Source organism: Rattus norvegicus, chromosome 6, assembly GCF_036323735.1.
Source record: "Rattus norvegicus strain BN/NHsdMcwi chromosome 6, GRCr8, whole genome shotgun sequence".
Lineage (NCBI taxonomy): Eukaryota > Metazoa > Chordata > Mammalia > Rodentia > Muridae > Rattus > Rattus norvegicus.
The window spans coordinates 63,466,424-63,488,940 of NC_086024.1; the positions used below are offsets into that span (position 1 = coordinate 63,466,424).

At 40.3% G+C, this 22,517-nt stretch overlaps 1 protein-coding gene across 6 annotated transcripts in view; it reads left to right on the forward strand.

Annotated features, from left to right (window-relative positions):
• Dock4 (dedicator of cytokinesis 4) overlaps window positions 1-22,517 on the forward strand; it is a 389,723-nt gene that overhangs the window by 226,374 nt on the left and 140,832 nt on the right. For all 6 annotated transcript variants that reach the window (XM_039078130.2, XM_039078128.2, XM_039078129.2 and 3 more), the window contains exons 12-13: window positions 3,505-3,593; window positions 18,478-18,603. In XM_039078130.2, the coding sequence (XP_038934058.1) occupies window positions 3,505-3,593; window positions 18,478-18,603 (215 nt within the window). The remainder of the gene's footprint in view (window positions 1-3,504; window positions 3,594-18,477; window positions 18,604-22,517) is intronic.

Genomic DNA, 22,517 nt, shown 5'->3' on the forward strand with positions numbered 1-22,517 from the left:
AGCACAGATTACCGGGTAAACTGACCAGAACTGCTTTAATGACATATATAAGTAACTTGGCTTATACAGCAGAGTTTATTGTTTTCCAGTTAGTTCTGGAGGGCTGAAGTCTGAGGTCACAGTATGGTAAGTTTAATTCCTTTAGGGACAGAGCTGTGGGAAGATTGTTCCATGCCCAGCTGCTGGCATACATACCCATCAATACATTTATCACTTTGACCTTTGCCTTCGTCCTCACATGACCCTTTCCCTGGGTACATGTTAGCCTTTGTGTCTATTACTCTTTGTTAGGACGTAATAATATCGGATTGAGGCTTGCCCCAATGACCTCGTTATAACTTGACTTCCTCTATGAAGACCCTCTTTTGAAATAAGGTACCATACGAAGATCCTGGGTCAATAGAAGGTAATGTTGTACTGGGGCTGGACACAGCTGAACTGAGAATACTCCTGAGGAGATCATGTGATATAGTCCTAGTGTTGAGTTAAATGGTTTCTAAGATGATGATGTGACACCTCCCCCAGGCTTGGTAGAGAAGATCTTATGGACGATGCCATGATCCATTAGAGCATCAACTTTTGGGTTCATAGACCATATTGTGGGCTAACGCCATGGGCTAACTTGTATTCCTACTTATAGCATATATCAGTGGGTGTATCTTGTTTCTGTGCGGTTTTTTTTTTTAAGGTGGGGATAGTACAGCCAGCCCTTTGCCAATGTTTGGTCACAAAATTGCTTTGTGACCACAGCTGCAGGGGTTCAGGATCGATCTACTTTCTACCCAGTGAGGCCTCTGTAGCACATTCACTAATTAGTTCATGAACAGATTAGGTTGTCTGTAGCCTCTGGTTTGAGACCAGAGATGTTTTTATCCTTTCTAAGAAGGTTAAACCTATGACCTTCCTTTTAAGCTTGAAAACATCTTAAAACTAGTGGGTGATAGAACTTGATAGTGGTTTTTTTTTTTCTCTTGACAGCCCTCATAATTAATGGTTTTGATGAAATCTACTGTAATATTTTCCTAAATACGACTCATAGTCCTAGAATATGACTTGGTTGAGATCACAGTGACTCTCAGCCCTCTGTCCTTGGGTTGTATGCTGTGTGCAAAGGATTCAGAACTTCACGTGTGCTGTGTCACTTCACCTCACAGCACACCCAGGAAGCAGACGTTTCTTGGGTCTGTTCGCACAGGAGACTGAGTTAAATGACTACCTGGGTCACCCAGGTACTAAAGAAGGGGATCAAAATATGTCTTACTCTAGAACCTGAGCTCTCTGCTTATCCTCTTCTATTTTTTTTTTTTTTTTGGTTCTTTTTTTCGGAGCTGGGGACCGAACCCAGGGCCTTGCGCTTCCTAGGCAAGCACTCTACCGCTGAGCTAAATCCCCAGCCCCTTCCTCTTCTATTTTTATGGGTGTTATTTCACACCACTATCTAGTAGTGTGAGCATGATAGAACATGCCGCTCCTAAAGAGCGCCAAAATTCTTCACAAACATAGTCTCATCATTCCTTAGCATAGTCTTTCCAGGTAGGGTGACAGGTTTGTATTTCTCTCACAAAGGGCAGACAAGAATGAGGGTCTGACAGTGATGGGAACCACCCCTGATTATGCAACCAGCTCTGAAAAGTCCAATTTAAACATAAATTGTGCTGCTTTCTGTAGGTTTTTCTTTGTCTGCTGTATCTTTAAAAGGGAATCATGTTATTCATTATTCTTTCTAATGTTGACTCAGCAAATTGTGAAACAGTTCCAAGAGAAAAATACCAGTCAGTGAAGGCCACCTCTGGCAGTAATAAGAAGCAAAACTTTTGAAATGATATTTGGAATTCATTTGAAATACCCTCTGGAGAAATCCTACTTCTTTAGTGACTGAATCCTTACCTCCATCTAGGACAAGGGAAAAAGAAAAAAGGAAGAATTAACAAATGCCATGCCTGATGCTGGATATCTTAATTACCTGATTCCATGTCTGATGCTGGATATTTTAGTTACCTGATTCAGGAGCGTTGATTTTACTTGGAGGTTGTTTTAGGTCTAGAGTGTATCAGCACTCAAACCAGTTATCTTCCTTTCTTCCCCACTGGGCAGAAAGAGGAAATTGGAATGTGCTAAATGGAATTAGACCTCTCATAGCTGGAGGATGGTTTTCCATATAGATTTTACAGCCCTCTGAGAGTCAAAGCTCAATTTGGTATCACACTGTTAACTGTCCTGACAACAATTTCCCCTCCCGCCCATAATATTTATTTTGGAAGACCCATAATAATACATACATACATAAGCTAATAATGGTGAATTGTATGTCTCAGAACTTGCTCACTAAGAGGAGGATCGGTGCTATGGGACATTTGGGTTGGGTTGATAATATATGGAGTCTTGATATACAGGGCCCTCGGGAAGAAGCATTTGTAGCTCATAAAAGACAATAACAAGTTTACAAACACATCTAGATAGAGAGGTTCTCTGCTACCTCATTAGAGTAGTCATAGCAGTAAAGCAGACCAGCAGACACAAATGTCTATGAGCCATCAGGGGTTACTCCTACTGTTACTAGTTACTCGTAACATTAATAGTTACTGTCAGTGAGTCACTCATCTACCATCTGTCCATTCACCCATTTTTCCACCATCTATGGAACTGATAGTCTTTAGGCCTTACTATGTTCGAAGTATTCAGTGGTACTCAGGTAACAAACATCCTATATCCGTCCTTAAGAACCCTGATAGTCCAGGCCAACTATACCGTGCAAAGGTACCATAGACTAGTAAGTAACAAGAACCAAAAGCAAAGGCTGGAGCTATATAGCGAGGTGATAAAACACTTCCCTCGGATATGTAAGGCCCTAGGTTCAGTCCTCAGCAGTGCCAAACAGCAAACAGCAGAGGTAGAGGCAGATCAGGAGAGAAAAAGAATGGAGTAATACCATTTCTCTGAGACTTGGAAAATCTGAAAGCATTTTGCATTGCCCCCTGATAAATCTTGGCAGGCTTTCACTAGTATAAGCTGTGCTTGCGTCAATCCAGTTTGCTTAAATGGTTTGACTTTAGCCAGATCTAGTCATGATACAGAGGGCAGAAATTTTCTAGTAAGAACACTTACTCATTTATTTATTTATTTATTGAGCATTTCCTATATGCCAAATGTTATTATATAAGCCCATGTTTATTCCATATGTAATATGTTAGTTGTGCAGGTTTAATAGATGAAAAGAGCAAGGTGCAGAGAAAATGATCAACTTGCCCCCCTCCCAACCATAACTCATGTAATAGTTCACGTTTGAATCTCTGGCATTGCATTCTCAGTCTTGGTGGATTAAGGTAGATTGTGAACCACTGCCAAGTTGAGCGTTCCTGTCTACGCTAAGTAAAGCTCATGGCCAGACACTGGGGGCTGCAAGGAGAACAGTATTCTCATGGTTGTAGCCGAGAGAAGTGTGTGGTCATACCTGGGGCTTGAACTCGTGTGTTCGAGTCTAACTGAATGGTTGTGTTTTCCCAGGTGTAATACAGAGAGTGAGTGGTACCAGATCCACGAGAACATCATCAAAAAGCTGAATGCACGCTACAATTTGACTGGCTCCAATGCAGGTGGGTGTGCCGGCTCGGTCCGTCCCCACACTTTCCACATTCGACCCTCCGCTCACTTGTGTTAGATGGCAATGGCCACCCCACTGGGTGTTTTTGTTCGTTTTTTGTTCTTGTTCTTTGCCCTGTAAAAACACTCAGTAAGGATTTTTTTTAGAACTTCCCTAAATGGTGATAGGCTTGCAAAAATGTAAGTCTCTCTATAAAAAAAAAGTTCTTTCCACTCTCATTTGAAACGGCAGAGGATCTGGATTTGTTCTGCACTACCATATCTTGAGCCCTTCAGGTTTTTGCTGTAAGCCAAAATAAATTATAAGCACTCTCTGGTTTTCCAATGGTAAGTGAAAACCTGACGTTAAAGTGCAGTAAAGACATGCATCATTCTACGGCTGTGGACGACAGTGTAATTATATACTGGATAGCAAACGTAGAGTTCACATAAGGAATAGGACTGCAGAGGAGAGCGATGCAGAATGTAGGGATGCATTCATAGAGAAGACGTATGTGCACTTATTCAGAGACTGAAATAATCAGATGCCACCGTAAATTATGTAAGTCATAGAATATATCATATCTTGTAGTTGGTCCCTTGGAAGTCACTGTCCACTATACATTACATTTTCCTCACAAGTTGCCTGGGTCCATTTCTTTAAATCATAGATTCTTATTTAATTCCTTGAAAAGGTTAGGCTTTTTGTTAATTTTTCTTTATAATAATACCATTGTCTTACTGATGTATTGGGTCTTTGAGAAATAACCCAACCTCTCCCACACTTTGTTTCTTCCAACTTTCCTCTGCAGATTTGTTGACTAACATCGCTTTCTGATTACCCTTAATTGTTGTCGTTGTAACTACATCTGTTAATTCCATAAGGAGGGGCTGCACACTGGGGCAAGGATTCACATACTTTATGTCTTTTATCACCGTTACTGACCTACCCGATCACTTCATGTTCCTGGATCCTTAAGTGAAACTACCAGAAAATGAGACACAAACCACCTTAGTTTGAGCCTTCCCTTTTCTATGGATAACCATTGTATTGTAAACAAACAAACCAAAGGACAATCACAGCAAAAACCCAAACCATAGTTGCTACTACCTGTGTGGAAATTGAAAGGCTCTGCTGTAACATGGTACCTTGTATAAAGGCCTTATCCCTGTGGTGAGAGCCATCTAATTGTGTTGTCTACTGGGATATGTGAGTTCCTTGGCTGCTCGGCACATGCTGGTTGTACCTGGTTTCTCCTTCTGTCCTTGGGACATCCCACGCATCTCCTTCAAGTCTGAGTCCCATTCAGGTCTTACACAGCCACCATGTATTTGATGTGGACTTCCTCTGATCACTGCCTGAGCTCTTCTAGCTCTTTCAAACCAAGGCATGCAATTTCCAAGTCTCAGCACTGCACAGTACTTTCACAGAGTAAAAGCTCACAGTGATCCTTTTAAAACAAAGACCTTCACACTTTCCAGCAAAGTACTTCCCTTCAATCTTGGTGAGTCTTCATTCTTGTTACCTTGATCTATGTTGCCTCCCTGAGGAGAGGGAATTACAAGTTCAGCGAGGCCTTTTTGGTCCATTCTACTTCAGTACTGAATAGGAGACGCTCTAGTGACTTACATGAGGCCACAGCAGAGTAACCGGGAGGAATCCTGATAAAGACCCAATGATTCATTGCAATGATGTTGGCAAGTAAAGAGGCATGGACAGAAGGATATACAGCATGACACACTGGGACACACTGTAGCATCAACAAAGAGATTTTTTTATTTACATTTCAAATGTTATCCCCTTTCTCCCACCCAAGAGATGTTTTCTATGCTTTATTTTTTATTGTTGTTGTTGGTAGTGGGGTGTGTGTGTGTGTGTGTGTGTGTGTGTGTGTGTGTTATCTTGTGGGGGAAGTTGGAAGGGTAAAGAGTGGATATGAGGGTCCAGAGAGATAAGCTGGACTTGTGAATAATGGTGATGGTGATATGATGATGATAACAATAATGATAACAATAATAATAATAATAGAAATAATCAGAAAGTGTTGAGTCAGTTAATTCTATGAAAGGGCTATTTTTCCTCTGTTACCACTCTCATCTATTCTTTGGCCATTGATACTAGGGGTGAAAAAGAGAGGAAGGAAAAAGTAACTTTAAACTTGCTCTTGAGATGACTCTAGCAGCTAATTTAAGGCCTTTCTGCTTCCCTGGTGCACTTCTCAGCCTTGCTGTCATCTTGTCTTTGTGTTAGGTCAATGGGTTCATCTAGGTAACTGGCATTTCCCTCTAGACTAAGTGGCTGGAAAGAAAGATTAGCCACCTTATCTTTTAACTTTAGAAACTGGGAGAAAATAGTGAGTGATCCATTTAAACATTTAATGATTTAAAAATTGAATTAATATAACTATAATTAGATTAAGTAACTTGAAATCTTAATAGTTATGTTAGATGAGAATCTTTAAATGTATTAATATAAGGACCAAATATTTGAAAATATTTGAAATTCTAAAAATATTCATTAAAAATAACTCAGATTTGAGTTTTCTGAACAAGCATGATTATTATAAATGTCAGTTCTGGTAGATGACAGCTGAAGTCCAGGAATGTAGAATTAGACTGAGCCCATGTTATTCACTTAGGCAAATTTGTTCTACCAACAACTTAAGTCTATAAAAGTCACTGGCAGGGCTGGTAAGATAGCTCAGTGAGTGAAGGACTTGCTGCCAAGCCTGATAATGCCACTCGGATTCTCAGAGCTCACGTGGTAGAAGAAAAGAAGCAACTCTTTCAAGTCGTCCTGTGTCCTGCACGTTCTGCACATCTGTATTTGTGTGTGTAGGTATGTACGTACATACACACACTCACACATGCACACACACACTTGTAAAACTCACTGAGTGCACTTCAGTATGTAGTAACAGAAAATTTACAGTGCTTTCCTATCATTTGTGTATTTATGTGTATTTTGTACATATGGCTTATAAAAAGTCATTTGTTAATCAGATCAATTTCTTCAGTCTTTGTTTTTTGCCCTTGTGAGAGAAGCCTGAACAATTCTACCCTCCAACTACATTGTAGCCCCTGTGAGATTTCTCAGGAATTGCTACATAAGGAACCTACCTTTCAGGGAGGGCAGTATGGCTCTATGACAGCTGTCATAGTATTCCTTGGTTGCTGCTGCAGAGAGACTGGTGCAGTGTTAGATTGCGCTTTTCTGTTGACAGTCGCATGTCTGCACACCAGTGTGGTCCTTTGATTCACCATCATGCAAGCGATATAGTACCTGGAGTACCCGAGGATTTTTATCGGTGCCCCTGGCTGTTGAATAGTGAGTTTCTAAATTGCTTTCTCAGAGCACTAAGATTAAAGTAGTACTTTATGGCACCACCTATTGGCTAAAAAGATAGCATGTTACTTTTTTGTTTATTTTTGGAACTTCCTAATGATTAAACTGTCCTGTCTGTTCGGTCCTTTTGAACTTTATTTCATAGTCAGTTAATTCTGTTCGATTACAAAGCGGCGAGTCATACAAAGACTTACTCCTTTCCCATAGGGTGATATTTTATTACCTTCACTTTATCTGTGCTCTCCAAACCACAGTATGTGGGCATGTGCACACAGTCACATGATTCAATAGTACTGGGTGGCTGAAATTCTTAACATTGGCCTCTTTGCTTCTGACTTGTGTGTGTGTTTGTACTTATGTATGTCTATGCACACACACACATATAGATATGCACGCTGCATCATACGTGCATATGGTATGGCTTTTTTTGTTAACTCCTTGGGAACAAACAGCTGACTCTATTTTTCTACCTCTAACTATGATATCCAGTATGCAATATCTAAATCAGGACTCAGCATTGGTATAATAGTATTTCTGATATATAGAACCTGTTAAATGTTTGCCAGTGTTCCCAGAGTTCTCTGTAATACATGAAGCCCCAGGCTTTGTCATGTGTGGTGGCCATATTCTGTCAGGTTCCCTTTTCTTTTCGGTTTCCCTTCATTTCAAAATGGAATACTAAAGAGGCTGCAAGATGGTTCAGGGGTGAAGATATCTCACTGTTGTCCCAGGTTCACTTCCTGGTATAATCATGGCAGCTCACCACGCCTGAAATCCAATTCCAAAGGGTCTAGTGCCCTCTCCTGGCCAGAGTGGGCACCAGGCATGCATGTGGTACATATACATACATGTGGGCAAAAGATCACTCATACACATTAACAGTTTTCAAATATAACATTAAATTGTACTCTATGATATTTTAAAGGATATGTACAGTATTGATAAAAAAAACCTCTGACTTTAAATTATAATCTATTGGAGGTAGTGATTAGAGTTTTAACATTATTTTGTGTAGTCATTATACTTCTATACAAAAGTTATATTTCTCTAACTTTTATAGGATCACTCGGACCTGCTATTTGTAAGTTAAACAAAATTTTGAGGAGCTAAACAGTCATGTGTACTACTGCAGTGTAGGAAATTTAGCAATATTTTTACCCATCTTAACTCCTTGACTGATCCTTCAGTAACTAAAGAAAGATTAACAAGAGAAAATATTTCAGACTCATTTCGCGTGTTCAGATGTAGAAACCTGCATGAGAAGTGCTGAGCAAGCGTAGTGTTTTCCAGCAGGTTAATGAAATATGGACGGTCATGGGAAAACATGGCAGAGTTCCTCCTCTCATGGCAATCAACTGGTTGCTGGGGGTGGGGGTGGGGGGTTACAAAATCTCTTTTATCAAGTTGTCCTTGGAAGAACTTCCCGTTTAAAGATGTGTATGCTCTCCTTGGTCATGAACAAACATAATTTTTGACCTGTTTCATGGAAGAAAACCTGGGAAGATTAGAATGGCCTTCTTACACATTCTGTCTTTCAAAATAGTCCTCTAAAATTCTTTCTTTTAGGATAGCATATACTGATTACCATCACTATGCAACACACACACACACACACACACACACACGCACACGCACACGCACACACACACACACACACACACACGAAATAACTCTGAGGCAGTAGATTTAAAACAAAAATAGGCAACAATATTTATAAGAATGAACATATACATAAAACCACTAAACACACAAACCAAAACATTGACATAAACCTGTGTGTGTGTGTGTGTGTGTGTGTGTGTGTGTGTGTTTGTGTGTATAGTGTTGCTATCCTGAATCAGAATCAAGAATGGAATTTTTTTTTAATTAACTTGAGTATTTCTTATATACATTTCGAGTGTTATTCCTTTTCCCGGTTTCCGTGCAAACATCCCCCTCCCCCTCCCCTTCTTTATGGGTGTTCCCCTCCCCACCCTCCCCCATTGCCGCCCTCCCCCCAACAATCTAGTTCACTGGGGGTTCAGTCTTAGCAGGACCCAGGGCTTCCCCTTCCACTGGTGCTCTTACTAGGATAAGAATGGAATTTTAAAATGGAAAATAATAGTCAAAAGAAAATGTTGAAGTGCTTTGATCATGTCATCCTCTGGTTAGCATAGATTTATGTCCAGCTCTTGTCTTTAGCCGATAAATTTACTTTGGGTAAGACTGTGAAAGTCAATAATTTTGGATGCCTCTATTGTTTCTTTATTTGACATGCACTGATTTATGTGTTGGTCCTGTCCATTTTCTCTATAATTTTTAGCCATTGGCTAACCACTTGCTTGGAATAAAAGCATGAAAGCATTTCCCCAGTTGATAGGGTATCTTTGAGGCAGCAGTCACAATCAGCAGACCCTGCTTATGCTTCTCAGTCCTTCTGCATGTTAGGAGAGCCCGGCAGGAAGGGCCAACCCCTTTCCAGATCCCAGGAGACATGATGATGATTAACTTTAATGGTCAACTTTACTGGATTTAGAACCAACCAAAAGGCAAGCCGCTTAGGCACTCCTGTGGGGAGTTCTCTTAATCTGATTATTTGACTCATCAAGACCTGTCTTAAATGTGGATGGTGCCTCTCCTTCAGCAGCATAGATAAATGAAGGTACAAGGGAGCTTTGCCTTTGCCTACTTGTGTTCACTCTTACTGAGACATTCATCTACCATGGTGTTGGCTCTGGCATATCAGAATTGCTGTGTTCTCCAGTTCTGCCCATATTTGTGTAGTGTCAAAATTAATGTCATAAATTTGTGGCTGCCCAAAATGACAATATTTAAGGATATTCAACATCTTATAACCCAAGTTGTTGGCAATATTTCAGTAGATTGGTTCCTGTGACTTCCCCGAGCAAACAACTCACAGGATCTAATATAGATTTTATGGCTCGGTAGCTGGATTTCCCCCTGAAAATTCTCCCTTGCTTTGAGCAAGTTCTAAGGCATCCATCATCATCTTCTGGCCACTGAAAGTCCTGTACCCAGTATAGTGGCAACAGGATGTGGAGCCGGTGGAATATTGAGAGGAAGGGGCTCTCATTGACTGGCATTAGTACTTCTATGAAATAGGCCGCCAAAGATCTCTTACTCTCCACCATGTGCCAAAATAGTTGACCTGAAATTAAGATCTTCATTTGAATTTACATACACTTCAAAATATTCCTAGTAGAACACAGCCTCATAGAGGCCGAGATCAGGAGCCAGCAGGATCCTTTTCTTTGCTGCCTTTGCATAAGGTAGTAGTGTCGACTTCACAGAAAATTCATTCTCCATTTTTCACATTTCTATCTTCTCTTTTTAAATGTCAGATGTTACCTTCTTATAACTAGCTTGTATAGCCATGTTCTTTTTCATCACTGTCTTTGTGATTTATCTGGTTTGTTCTCTAACAATTACAATTAAAAAGAAGGAAATTCCAGTCAAACACACAAGAAGGGCTAAGCAGGAAGTTGGGTAGATGAGCATATTTTTTCCTAGAGTGGATCTTCAGTAATTTGAACTACCTACTACATACATAGTCTACTTAAGTCTTAATGTTACATTTTAAGATGTCCTATGCTTAGTGACTAGTGACTACTTGATAAGAATTCATTTTTATGAATGATAAAATAAAAATTAGAAAATTTATATTGTCAGTTATAAGATACATAGTGGAAGCTTGGTTCATGGTCTCCTAGTGCCAGATAAAACAGCAGGAAATTGGAAGTGTTTGTCAAACCCTAAGAGAGTTTTATAATTTACCCTGGCTTTGTGGACAAGGCTCTTAAGGTGCTTTCCAAGTCCTTATTAAACAGGACTCTTAAGTGCTTTCTCATTTTTCTCTAACAATGTGAGAGCCTCTCTGTGCTTTAGAATACAGCCTTAGCATAATGCCTTAGAAATGCAATAGTTATAGTTCCGGGAGAACGTATGAGTTCTTTGAATTTTTTGCACGAGTTACCAAAATATAAAAGGGGTTGGGTATTCAATTTGAAAGAAAAGTAAATATAACCTAGAGAAAATCAGAAGTGCTTAAGAGATGAGGTTTGGGCATTGTTATGCTAATTCGTGAGAAGAGAAGGGGAGTTGCCAGGGACTGCTTTGTGTGTTTGCTTCCAGTCCCTGTGCCCAGGGCAACCTGCTGAGATTGGTTCTGATCTTCTAAAACAATTTGTGATATTAAGTTTAATCCCTCATTATTTCTTACCTATATTATTAAAATTACGCATGATGAGTAGCCTCCCTGTCCTTTTCTATGCTACTACCGGATCTTTGTTTTGCTAGGAATATTTTAAAATAGGTATGAATGTTTTAATATCATGGCTGAGTTCATATAGAAAGCCTAATTCTAGCCTCACTGTTGGACTTACTTATTTTGGAAAAAAAGGGCAAATGAAACAGTTTGGAGACTTTTCTCAGCATATTCATATCTTTAAATGCTGACTTTTATGAAAAAGAGTTTCAGACCATTAGAGTTTAGCAATCAAAATTTATGAAACCCCTCTTTAAGAAAATAAAAGAAATGAGGATTGTTATACATAGACCAACTGTATACTTCCTTTCCTGTCCCAGCAGTTCAGTTTGCAGATCCATTTGTAACTATCTTGGGGTTGTAATATGCCCTTTAACTCGTGTGTGAAAATCTTGTTGCATGATTAGCACATCTATTCTTAGCTCAGGTATTTGTAGCGTCCTTATTTATAGAACGTACATTTTTAACATCTTGTAATCTTTCTTCCAAACTTTTGTAGAAACTCAGAATAGAAAATAAAAACCAATAGTACAGCTGGGCGTGCTGGCACACTCCTTCAACCCAGCAGTCAGGAGGCAGAGGCAAATGGAACTCTGTGAGTTTGAGGCCAGCCTGGTTTACATAGAAAGTTTCAGGCTAGCCAGAACTACATGGCGAGACTTTGTTTGAAAAGGAAGGGTTGTAAAGTACAAGATTAGGTATAATAAGTGGCTTATATGTCATAAGTTAACATTTTCATCAATATTGTGATTCTGTTTACACTTTAATTGGATTTATTAATGAAATTTTAGATGAAGGGGTAGGTTTTTTTTTTTTAACAAAGCATGGTAAAGTTGATGTCCCTTGAACATCATTGGAATATTTTGTATTATATATTTGATTTATTGATTTACAATTTCAATTCAGTTGCCCACTGAAGACATTCTATTATATTTTCTTGATAGACTACTGTGTTGCTAGAAAAAAATAGATTTCAATAATTTTTAAATAAATTGTGTTTTTTTCAAATCTTGGTATAGTCAAGTATGTAACCCATTCTTCTGCTACAAATATGAATAAGTGTTCAAAGACTGCATTGTGGTCAGTGACCACACTTACCTGCTGTATTCAAGGTTCTGGGATTAATCCAGTATGGGGTTAGGGCGGAAGGTGCAAATGTGGTAAGAAACGCAGAAACAGAGTTTGAAGAAAGAGAAATCTTGCTACTATATCTAAATATAGGCTCAAATCTAAATAAAATTTAAATAATTGATCTGAGAAGATGGGGCTGTGAGAGGAGGCAGAGAGTGCTTAAGTTGAATGGACCCAAAAATGTGAGATGAGGCTTAGGACCAAATACATAGTACCTAGAAGCGATTTCTCCTGAACCTTAGAAAGCTGTTCTCTGACTTCCCAAGGCAATGTGTAGAATGGTTCTTCTTTGATACATTGACCTTTACGCCCTTGGTCTGGATTTATGTTAATAGTTGAGAAGAATCCGTTCTTATAAAATTTAAATTTTGTGTGTAAAGATAAAACTAATCCCAGCTGAGTAGTCTAAAATCTGTGTAAATATGTAGCCAGTGTACATTCAAATGAGTAGGATTTCTGTGCAGGGAAACAACACTCAAGATGAGTTATGATAACAGTGAAAATAGTGAGCTGCCAATCAGAGGAAGCAGGTTCAGCCAATGAAGATGGCATCCTAGGAGTCTAGACAAGAAACTGACAAGAAAAGGCTAAGCTGGAATTCAGGACAGGATAGTCATAATGTAAAATAAGATTTTAAAACTAATGCATAAAAAAATACTGATTGAATTTGTTACACACTCGCCTAATGCATTTTAAAAAACAAATAGAAAAACTGTATCATCTTGGTGCTTAGATTCTGTGACAGTCCTGGGTAGAATGAAAGTTCTTCTTTAATTCTTAGTAAGGGAATGAGCACAGCTGGGAAAAAATGAATCGCTATGCTGATGTTAAAGCTAATTCCATCACAATTCTGCACAAAGGGAAAAAGAAATGGAAAAGTCTACATAAACACTTAGAAGATGGAGAGAAGTGAACGGGAAGGCCAGTGAGTGTCTAATAGGGCTTACAGAGGTGCTGCGAGTAAAAGGAAAGTGCCATTTTGGGGGTCCGTTCGGCTCACGCACTCTCTTTGAATGTTACTCTGAATGTTAAGGACTGAGGCACTGGAAGTGCTCAGATGAAAGGAATCCTTAAGAGAGAACATACAATTCAAGTTGTATCTTGATAAGTTATGGAACCGCAGAGCACAAAAGCCCGAGCTAAAACCCAGGAGGAAACTACTGCTTACCTCTCTGCCCTCCAGTGTAGTCTTAGCAGTTGTAAAGGTCTGAACATCATAGTGTTGCAGAATTGCCTAAGGAAGAAGGCCAACTCTGCATTCTACACTCATCACACTATGCCTTCCATGTGAGAATGATTCCAATTTCAAAATAATTCTAATTTCAAATAAAGTCATAGAAAACCTACCACTCATGCCCACAGAAAGAAATGGGAGTGACCATAGAGAAAGAAGAAGAAGAGTCTAGGAGCAAAGACACATGGGAAGTGTGTGCAAGGAACATGGGAACATGGCTTTACATACACCCAAGCATCAGCAAACAGCATGGGTCAAAAGATGTCCTCTTTAGAGTTAGGCCGTCTTGTCCCCCTCCTACAATTTGTTAAATACAGGCTTTAAGTCAGTCATTTGTGTTAATTTTGTTTAAAAGTAGAAATAGAATATATTATTTCCAGAATACTGGGACAATAGGTAACATAAGAAAGCCCAACTCCGAGTCTTTAAAGTCATGGTTTTGCAGTTTCACATTGTTACATTCACAGCCATGCGTGATTTGGTTCATTAGGAATGAAGGGGGGAAAATGAAGCAAAGAAAAATCTGTGTCAGAACCACAGAAAGGCAGGAGGATGCCCTGATGCACCTGCAGGCTGAGCATCTCAGGAGCTGAAGTTTGTCGCTGGTTCCCTGCTCTGGTTTATATCTGGATGATTGCACCCAAAGCCCTGTGTGATTAAGGATGTTTCCACCTTCATATCTCTAGTTTCTCCCACTTAGGTCTTTCCCACCTTCCAGGTTAGAGCTGTGATGGTGATAGACAGCTTTGCCTTTGAACCCTCCACACAGGACTGACCTATGTACACAGAAAACCCTGGGCTCTGTATATTAATAAAAAGCCAGGCGTAGTGAATATTTTCCTCCTTTCTTTTTTATTGTATTACTTCTGAATTTACTTTATTTGATTTCTGTTTGTTACATCCTTCCCACCCAAGACATGGTCTCATGTACCCAAGACAAGCTTTGAACTTACTTATGTAGCTGAGAATGGCCTTGAGGTCCTCATCCTCCTGCCTCTACCTCCTGAGTGTAAGGATTGTGAGTTATGGACCACCGAGCCTGGGTAAAAGGGGTGTTTTATTAATGTATGGCAGTTGGGAAACTTTTGTAACTTAGTTTCCCTAAAATGGCACCTAGTTTGTTGGGATTTGTGGCTGGCGGGGGCATAACGGGGGAACAAGCTACAGTTCAGTATCCAATAAGCAGTTCTACATCACCTGCAGCCGCCCCTGCTGGCGTCGTGAGTGATTCCTGTCAGGCTTTACTTGAAGAATTTTGCAAAGTTGATGTCATTATGTTTATATTTTGGAGACGGGAACCTGAACACGGAGAACTCCAGTGAGACAGCATCCTGCAATCTTCTCATGTTCTTTTTTAAAGAACACACTGAGTAACATGTATGTTTAGCAAATGTTTGCCATGAGCTCTCCGTTCTGCACTGCTGGGTATTCACAGCTGTGTGCCATTTGTTTCATTAGTGACAAAATGGCTGTTTTAATGTAAACACTTAATGTATATGTCATCTCACATACTTGTATTTTTGGGGTGAGAACCTTTAAAAGAAGATCTAAATGAAATTTTCTATCCTTTAAAGAAGTCTTCGCTTGTCCATTCTCTCAGCTCCATTTACCCTCAGCCAGTCATCATTCTCCCCTTGTGGTTAACTTCTTTTGACATCAGTATGTAAATATTTGTTAAGACTTTCCTTTGTAGTGACGAGTAATTTTTTTACCCATTGTTTGGTAGTGTTCTGATGGCTCATTTATTCAGCCTGTGGTTGTAAGGTCATGATAACTAAGGACCACAATAAAAATATGATCAACAATTTCTATGATGATAAAATAAATAGAAATGTTATGATGTGGAGATATGGCTCAGTGGTTAAGAGCACGACTGCTCTTCCAAGTTCAATTCCCAGCAACCACATAGTGGCTCACAACCATCTGCAATGGGATCCGATGCCCTCTTCTGGTGTGTCTGAAGACAGCTACAGTGTACTCAATCTTTTTTTTTTTTTTTTAAGAAACGAATGTCGTGTTTCTGTGGAGCTGCTCCTTGTGGGCCAGCTGCTGGCACCACGTGTTGTGTTGTTTGGGTTTGTTTGATGAAATTATACATTATGCTTCGTAGCTGAGAACAGCCTTGAGTTCCTTCCTCACCATCCTCCTGCCTTCACTCCCTCAGTGCTAGAATTGAGGATTTCAGTCACCAAGCCTGGATAAAAGGAGCCCTTTTTTTTATACATGGCTGTTAGAAGCTTAAGTAACTTGGAATAGAACCCACTTTGTTGCTCTCGTAGCTTAGCTGTTCTGTAGTTAAGAGTTGTAGTTTGTGGGAGAAAGCCCTGCTGTTTTGGCAGATCATGTGTCTTGTAGCCAGTCCTTTGATTCAGTTGACGTTTCCACTACTTGGTTGTGAATTCTTCATTCTGGAGAACATGGGTCAACTGCAAATGGCAATTACTGCCCCCACTGCCACCAATTTTCGTCACTAGGATAGTGAAATTAACCACAGTTAAGACCTTTTTTCTATATTTTTTCTAATTTCTAGAATGCATCCAGCATTGTAATTTTCCTTTCCCCACCTGTTTTCTGTTTTCCCCATCACTTTGGTGTTCCCTTCTGGCATTGACTCACTGGCTGCCCCCTGCTGGCTGCCTTCTTGATGCCCGTAGGCTTTTTGCCGTCCCTCTCCATGTCACTTGCTTTCTAGACATGGATGTGTGTCTGCGCATTATTGCTCTCCCATCATCCTTTTCTTCCCAACAGGGAACTTTCTCCTTTTCGTATCTTCCTTATTTTTTTGTTTGTTAAAAAAAAAGATTGAGGGAGGAAGTGTGAAAGGGGAAGAGACTGAAGGCTAAATAAATGCAGCAGCACCCATTGGGCAAACGGGAATTTTCGTCAGTCCTGCGCGTTCCCCCTCCTGTACTGAAAATACCATCTTTGTATTTCTCATTCTTGTTGAGATTTTCCCTTTCTTTCTTTGTATTTGCCACATGGTGCTGCAAAGGTCCCAGATCAGGCCCTTCCACAGAAGTCCTGGTAAAATGCTTGTCATTTGGAAAATATAAGAGAATCTCAAGAACTGTGTCAAATCCATCTTACTCTCTGAGAATTCTGGGTCTTTTGAACAGTGCCCTCCCCAACAGGAAGAATTGCTTTATGAAACTGTGTGTGGCACACACACACACACACACACACACACACACACACACACACACACGGGTCTTCTACAAACCCTGGCTTCTGGTGATGCTAATGGAGATGGTGTGGGAGTTGAAGGCTAAAGGATGCTAATGGGAAATGGGGCTGTGGGAACCCGGAGTCACATGGAGCTGCTAAGTCACATGGATCAGCCCATTCCGTTTGGTCTTGGTTCAGTGGCCTCAGGGTTTTAAAAGGAATCAGATTTTCCCATGAAGGGTCCTGAAGTTGCTCTGAGAGTTGCTGTCCATCTACTAGTCCTGACGGCTGGCCCCTTCTCAACTTCAGTCCTCATGACTGTGGAAGGGCTGACCCTCCTCTTCTGCTCCAAGGGAGCTGGGTTGCGGGGAGGGGGGCTAAAGAAGGGAGAGTTCCAGAGAAATGGAGAACAGGTACAAAGTATTGAAACCTGCTAGACTTGACTCTCACAGCACTTCTCTGAGGCACAGATTCTATTAGACAAGCCTGAGGGTGGGGCTTCCTTTCAAGTTCTCCTGGTTATTGCCTGTTTTAAAACAAGTCCACAAGACACCTCTCACTATTCTGTGCTTCCTCATACTATTTAGGGAGAGTAAAAGGAAACCCCTTATGTGCCTGTGTTGTGCATAAGGTTTGCATTTTTTTTTCCCAGTGTGATTGAAGTCATTTGTGTATCGTCTTTTTTTAGAGAGCATTGTAGTACTGTAAATTAAGGACTGAGTTGTTTAGGAAACAGTAGTGACAAATAATGTTATAGATTAAAGGTTAAAGGTTATCTGTGGATGGCTCTATTGTCTTCTTTACCCTTATCCTAATTCACTTTAAATTGAGTACATGGTTTTTAAAAAAAAAAGAAAGAAAGAAAGAAAGAAACAATGAAAGAGTCACTTTTGAAAAAGAAAAAAAATGTAAGTCACTTTGAGAGGTTTTATTTTCTCTTGTGGATACAGGGAGAAGCTTCTGTCTGTCTTGTTTTAAAATGTTGAAAGGAGGAGGGAATTGGAGACGCTGTGTCTTTGAAGTGATAGACTAGCATTTTCACATTAGTTTCCTTTTTGTAGCTCCTGCCTTAGAATCGAGAAAATTACATATGAAATAAACGTTGTCTCTGGCATGCCCTGCTGTGATAATGTCGCTGTAATTGGGATAAAGAAGAAAAACAGATAATTTTAAACTGACTGGATTCCTTTTTGTTTGTCAGAGTGTCCTGTGTCTTAATAAATTCTCAGGAAATAATGCCACTTTGAGTCTCTGTTATATCAAATTAAGAATGTAGCCTTGATTTTATTACAATCAGTTTTGTTGCTTTAAATACAAGAAAAATCATTATTTTTTAAAACTCTTGAATGCCTATATCTTAAGGTTTGTTTTCGGGCTTGTACTATTTGGTAGATCATATTTAGGCCTTGTAGGGTTGAGAAAAGGGAAAGTTCTAATTTAATTTCAATCCCCATTGTCTCTCTGGAGAGTAAGTGTTGCTAGAGAGATCCGTTCTGACAGCCAGGCTGGATGAAGGACGGGACACCATAGATAGAAGTCTGCTTCCTGCTCTTAAACTTCCTGCCAGTGATTCTCTAGTTCCTAGAAATTGGGAAACTCTAGTATTAATGTTGGAAGAGTGTTCCTCACAAATCCTTTCTATCCATTCTGTGTAGCTAGTAAGACCTCAAGCCATAAGCCAGAGCTTCTGGGAGAGCAATCACTTCTGACATAACTCAGGTCACTTATGGTAACGTGTGTCTCTCTCCTCTGTTTTAGGATTAGCAGTTTCCCTCCAGCTGTTACACGGAGACATTGAACAGATCAGAAGAGAATACTCCTCGGTGTTCTCTCACGGAGTATCCATAACTCGGAAGCTGGGTTTTTCTGACATTATAATGCCTGGTAGGTGACTTGGTGTGCCCCACAATGGTGAAGGATGCATACATTCTCTGCTTTTGACCTTTGAGGAAATTGTCAGATGGTCAGCTTGGAAGTGTTCCCTGGGGGCCTGTGGGAAAACTAAGCGAGGTAAGTGGTAAGGAGCAAATGAAAAAACTGTTATCTGAAGGGAAGTAACTCTGGTGGCCATGGCTGCATTTCTCTCATGACTATAACAACAGCCAAACCTGAGATAGTCTAGGTCATGTTTGGTGATATTCTCTTTGGTCTACTGTTCATTTGTTTTTTGTTTCTGAACATGGAGAACAATATATGCACCAAACAAAATGAGTTATATATATATACATGATCGCAATATCAAAATTTATGTTTAAAAAAATCATGCTCAACGGAGAGGTGTTGAAGAGGATACACACATCTGAGTAGTAAAGGGGTGGTGATGAGAATGTAAGGGAGGAGGGGGTGAGCGGAGGATGTAACTATAAAGAAGTAATATTTGGTTTCTTCATGAAACAGGCATTTTCAGTACCTCTTTAAAGATAAACTCTTTTCTTTTAGTATGGCCCTAAGAATATATTATATAATGAGCAAGGTCATTTTACTTTAAGTTTTCTTTATTATTCATAGACTAGGTCTTCAGAGCTAATTATTCCAGCCCTTCCCCAAGTTATTGCTCTCTTTAATGCTAATAATAAGCACCTGCTGATACTCCAAGGGACAAACCCAAGGCCAGCTATGAGACCTAGCGGTAGAACTGCTTAGAAAAGACCCCAGATGTTCTGTGTCGTCCACTGTCCCATTTGCTGATCTCTTGATTGAAATTCATTCATGCAGGGAAGGCTGGGAGTAAAGCTTGGAAGGTTTTAAGGAATGACCTGGCCCAGTCATCTTTAGCGTCTTGCAGGACTGTTGTGGAAAATGACTGTTTATAGATCTGTTTACGTGGTGACATGCTATCCAGTGGCTCTTGCAACCATTCATTATTTCCCCTGGTTGCTATAAATAACTGGTATTTCCTCAACAAAAGAGAAAAACATTCATCCCACTGGGAAGCAAATTGATGTGCAAATCTAATATTAAAAAAAAAATATTTAGAGCCAAATGTGGCCAGGTGCTTACTGGGAGAATTCCTCATCTCGGTCCCTGGGCTGTATCCTTGAGGAATGGAAAAATATAAAACGGGACTTCTCTGGCTGAAGTGCTGTCTGGGTGGTTCTGTGTTCATGTAGCTTTTGTCTGGCTTTAATGGTGGGAGGAGCTGGGGAGCGAGGCTGCTTCTGTCTCTTCCTGGCAGACTTCTGTAATGTATGGTTTCTACTCCCCAAGGAAACAGTCTTTCCAGACAAAGGCATACCTGCTTGCCATGAGACTGCAAGAAGACTTTTTAAAACCCATTTCATTCTCTCCTTTTTCTTTTGTCTTCCTTGGCTTCTTACTATTCCCACCAAGAGGTCAGAGCAATGCCTGTAGGCACTTAGCCATCAGAGCACGGCTGTCAGACTCCCTGGAACTTTTACAGGGACAAGCACAGTCTTTGCTGTACTGTCCTTCGTTGCTTTCAAACTAACCAGTGGCTTGGTGGCTTAGCGAAAACTTGGGTTGAATATTCCAGTGAGGAAATATTTATGAATAACGTTTCTGGTCACGGTGCCTGTGCACAGTCGGCTGGCATGACCCCTCCTTTCACTTCATTTTCTAGGCTGTCCTTCAACGTTTATTTGTGTCTAGTATTCTGACGGGGTCAGAACAGGTGAGGCACACCTCACACCAAGAGGATCGGGTTCATTAACGCAGACACACTCTGTCTGCAAAATGAGACAGAAACGGACACAGAGCTCTTTCCAGGTCCATAGCATATCATCGGTGCCCCTTTTTGAAACTGGAAAGCCTGGAAACAGAATTCCTTCCCTAGTCCTTGCAGTTGTACAGAGATTTCACTCATCGCCTGGTATTAAGGTGAAAGATGAGGGAGAGGTCCGCCTTTGTGCTTTCTAGCCTGTCGGTCAGACATCGAGTGCCTACTGTTTCAACTATTCATTTGTTGGTGTTGCTGTTATTATCAATTATTTTAATATACTGATTTCCAGCTACAAAAAGCCCTTTTCTAAGGTGCCTTACGCTTGTGGTATACAAGCCAAATGCTATCTGTAAGGGCAGTTTCACACTACAGTCTCCTTAGAGGACAGCTAAATATTTTACCTTTTTTAAATTTTATTTTTTCGTATTCACGTTACAGCCTGTCCACTGCCCTGCTTCCTGGTCACCCACTCTCTGCTTCCTTTCTCCTCTGAGCAAGAGGGAACAACCCTCCACCCCCCCCCACCATATCCTACTACCCTGGCACTTAAAGTCTCTGTGAGGCTAGATGCGCCCTCTCCCACTGAGGCTAGACAAGGCAGCCCAGCTAGAAGAACATATCCCAGGTACAGGTAACAGCTTTTGGGATAACCCCTGCTCCAGTTGTTCAGGACCCACATGAAGACCAAGCTGACATCTGCTATGTATGTGCAGAGCGGCCTAGGTCCACCAATCCAACACCCTTTCATGTTAAAAGTATTAGAGAAATCAGGACTAACATCAAAGTAAATGGAGAGAAACTTAATGCAGTTCCACTCAAATCAGGGATAAGACAAGGCTGTCCATTCTTTCCCTATCTATCCAATATAGTATTTGACAGTTCTAACCAGAGCAATTAGACAACTAAAGGAGATCAAGGGGATACAAGTCGGAAAGAAAGAAGTCAAAGTATTGCTATTTGCAGACGATATGATAGTATACAAAAGTAATCCCCAAAAGTTTACCAGAGAACTCCTATAGCTGATAAATGCCTTCAGCAAAGTGGCTGGTACAAAATTAAGTTAAGGAAATCAGTAGCTCTCCTTTATACAAATGAGAAATAGACCAAGAAAGAAGTCAGGGAAGCAACACCTTTTACAATAGCCACAAATAATATAAAATACCTTGGTGTAACTCTAACCTAGCAAGTGAAAGATCGCTATGACAGCAAAATATTTAAATTACTGCTCTCCACAAAAATGTAGGGTGAGCTCAAAAGAAATAAGTGGTAAAATTAATTTTAGCAGGGTATCGCTTAACTCAGTGCATCCCAAAATAGTACCTTGGTAGGTAATCCATATGAAAACTCTCTAATGAGTTATTCACACTGTTTTCCACTCTCAGTCTTTGAAAGCTGCTGAGTATTGGACAGTCACAGCATATCTTTCTATAGCCAAGTCACAGTTCAATAGCTTAGTAGCCACATGGAAGCAGTTACTCCGTTGGACAGCCTGGCCCTAACTGTCTTAACAGATCCCATGCAAACCAGGCCCAGGCCATCCGAAGTATGAGGAAGGTCTAGGTTCCACCAGACGTCTTGGAACGGCTCTCTGATGTGTCTGGTAGGTTATACAAGGCTGGCTGTTCCCCCCTGCACATCCGTTAAGCACTCATTCCTACTCTAGGTTTATATGCTAGGTGAATCTGTCACTGTCTTTATCATGTCCCCTCTACTTCATCTTCCTGGCTTATGCCCTGCTCCCTGGAGACGAGTTCCCACTGAGTGATTGGTTAAACTGTCACGTTTTGTTAGAGAACCCATCATTAATACTTTCTGGAACTTTCTGTAAATCTTTCAAGCTTCTAACCCTAAAGAGAAATTAAGTGTTACTGCCAGAACAGGGTGTTAGAAAGACACAGGGTCTGAGATCTAGAGACTAATTTTGATATTGAATTCAAGATTTATTTAAATTTATTTTGCAAATAACTTGGTGATTTATAGGTCTGGGATAATAATATAATAAATATGTTTCCACAGTGTTTTGTTAAAAGGAATCTCCTTCTTTTAAATATAGGTATTATGCCTTGCTACTTACTGGTAAAGAAGCACATGCAGCAGATGGAATTAATCCTTCAGTAAT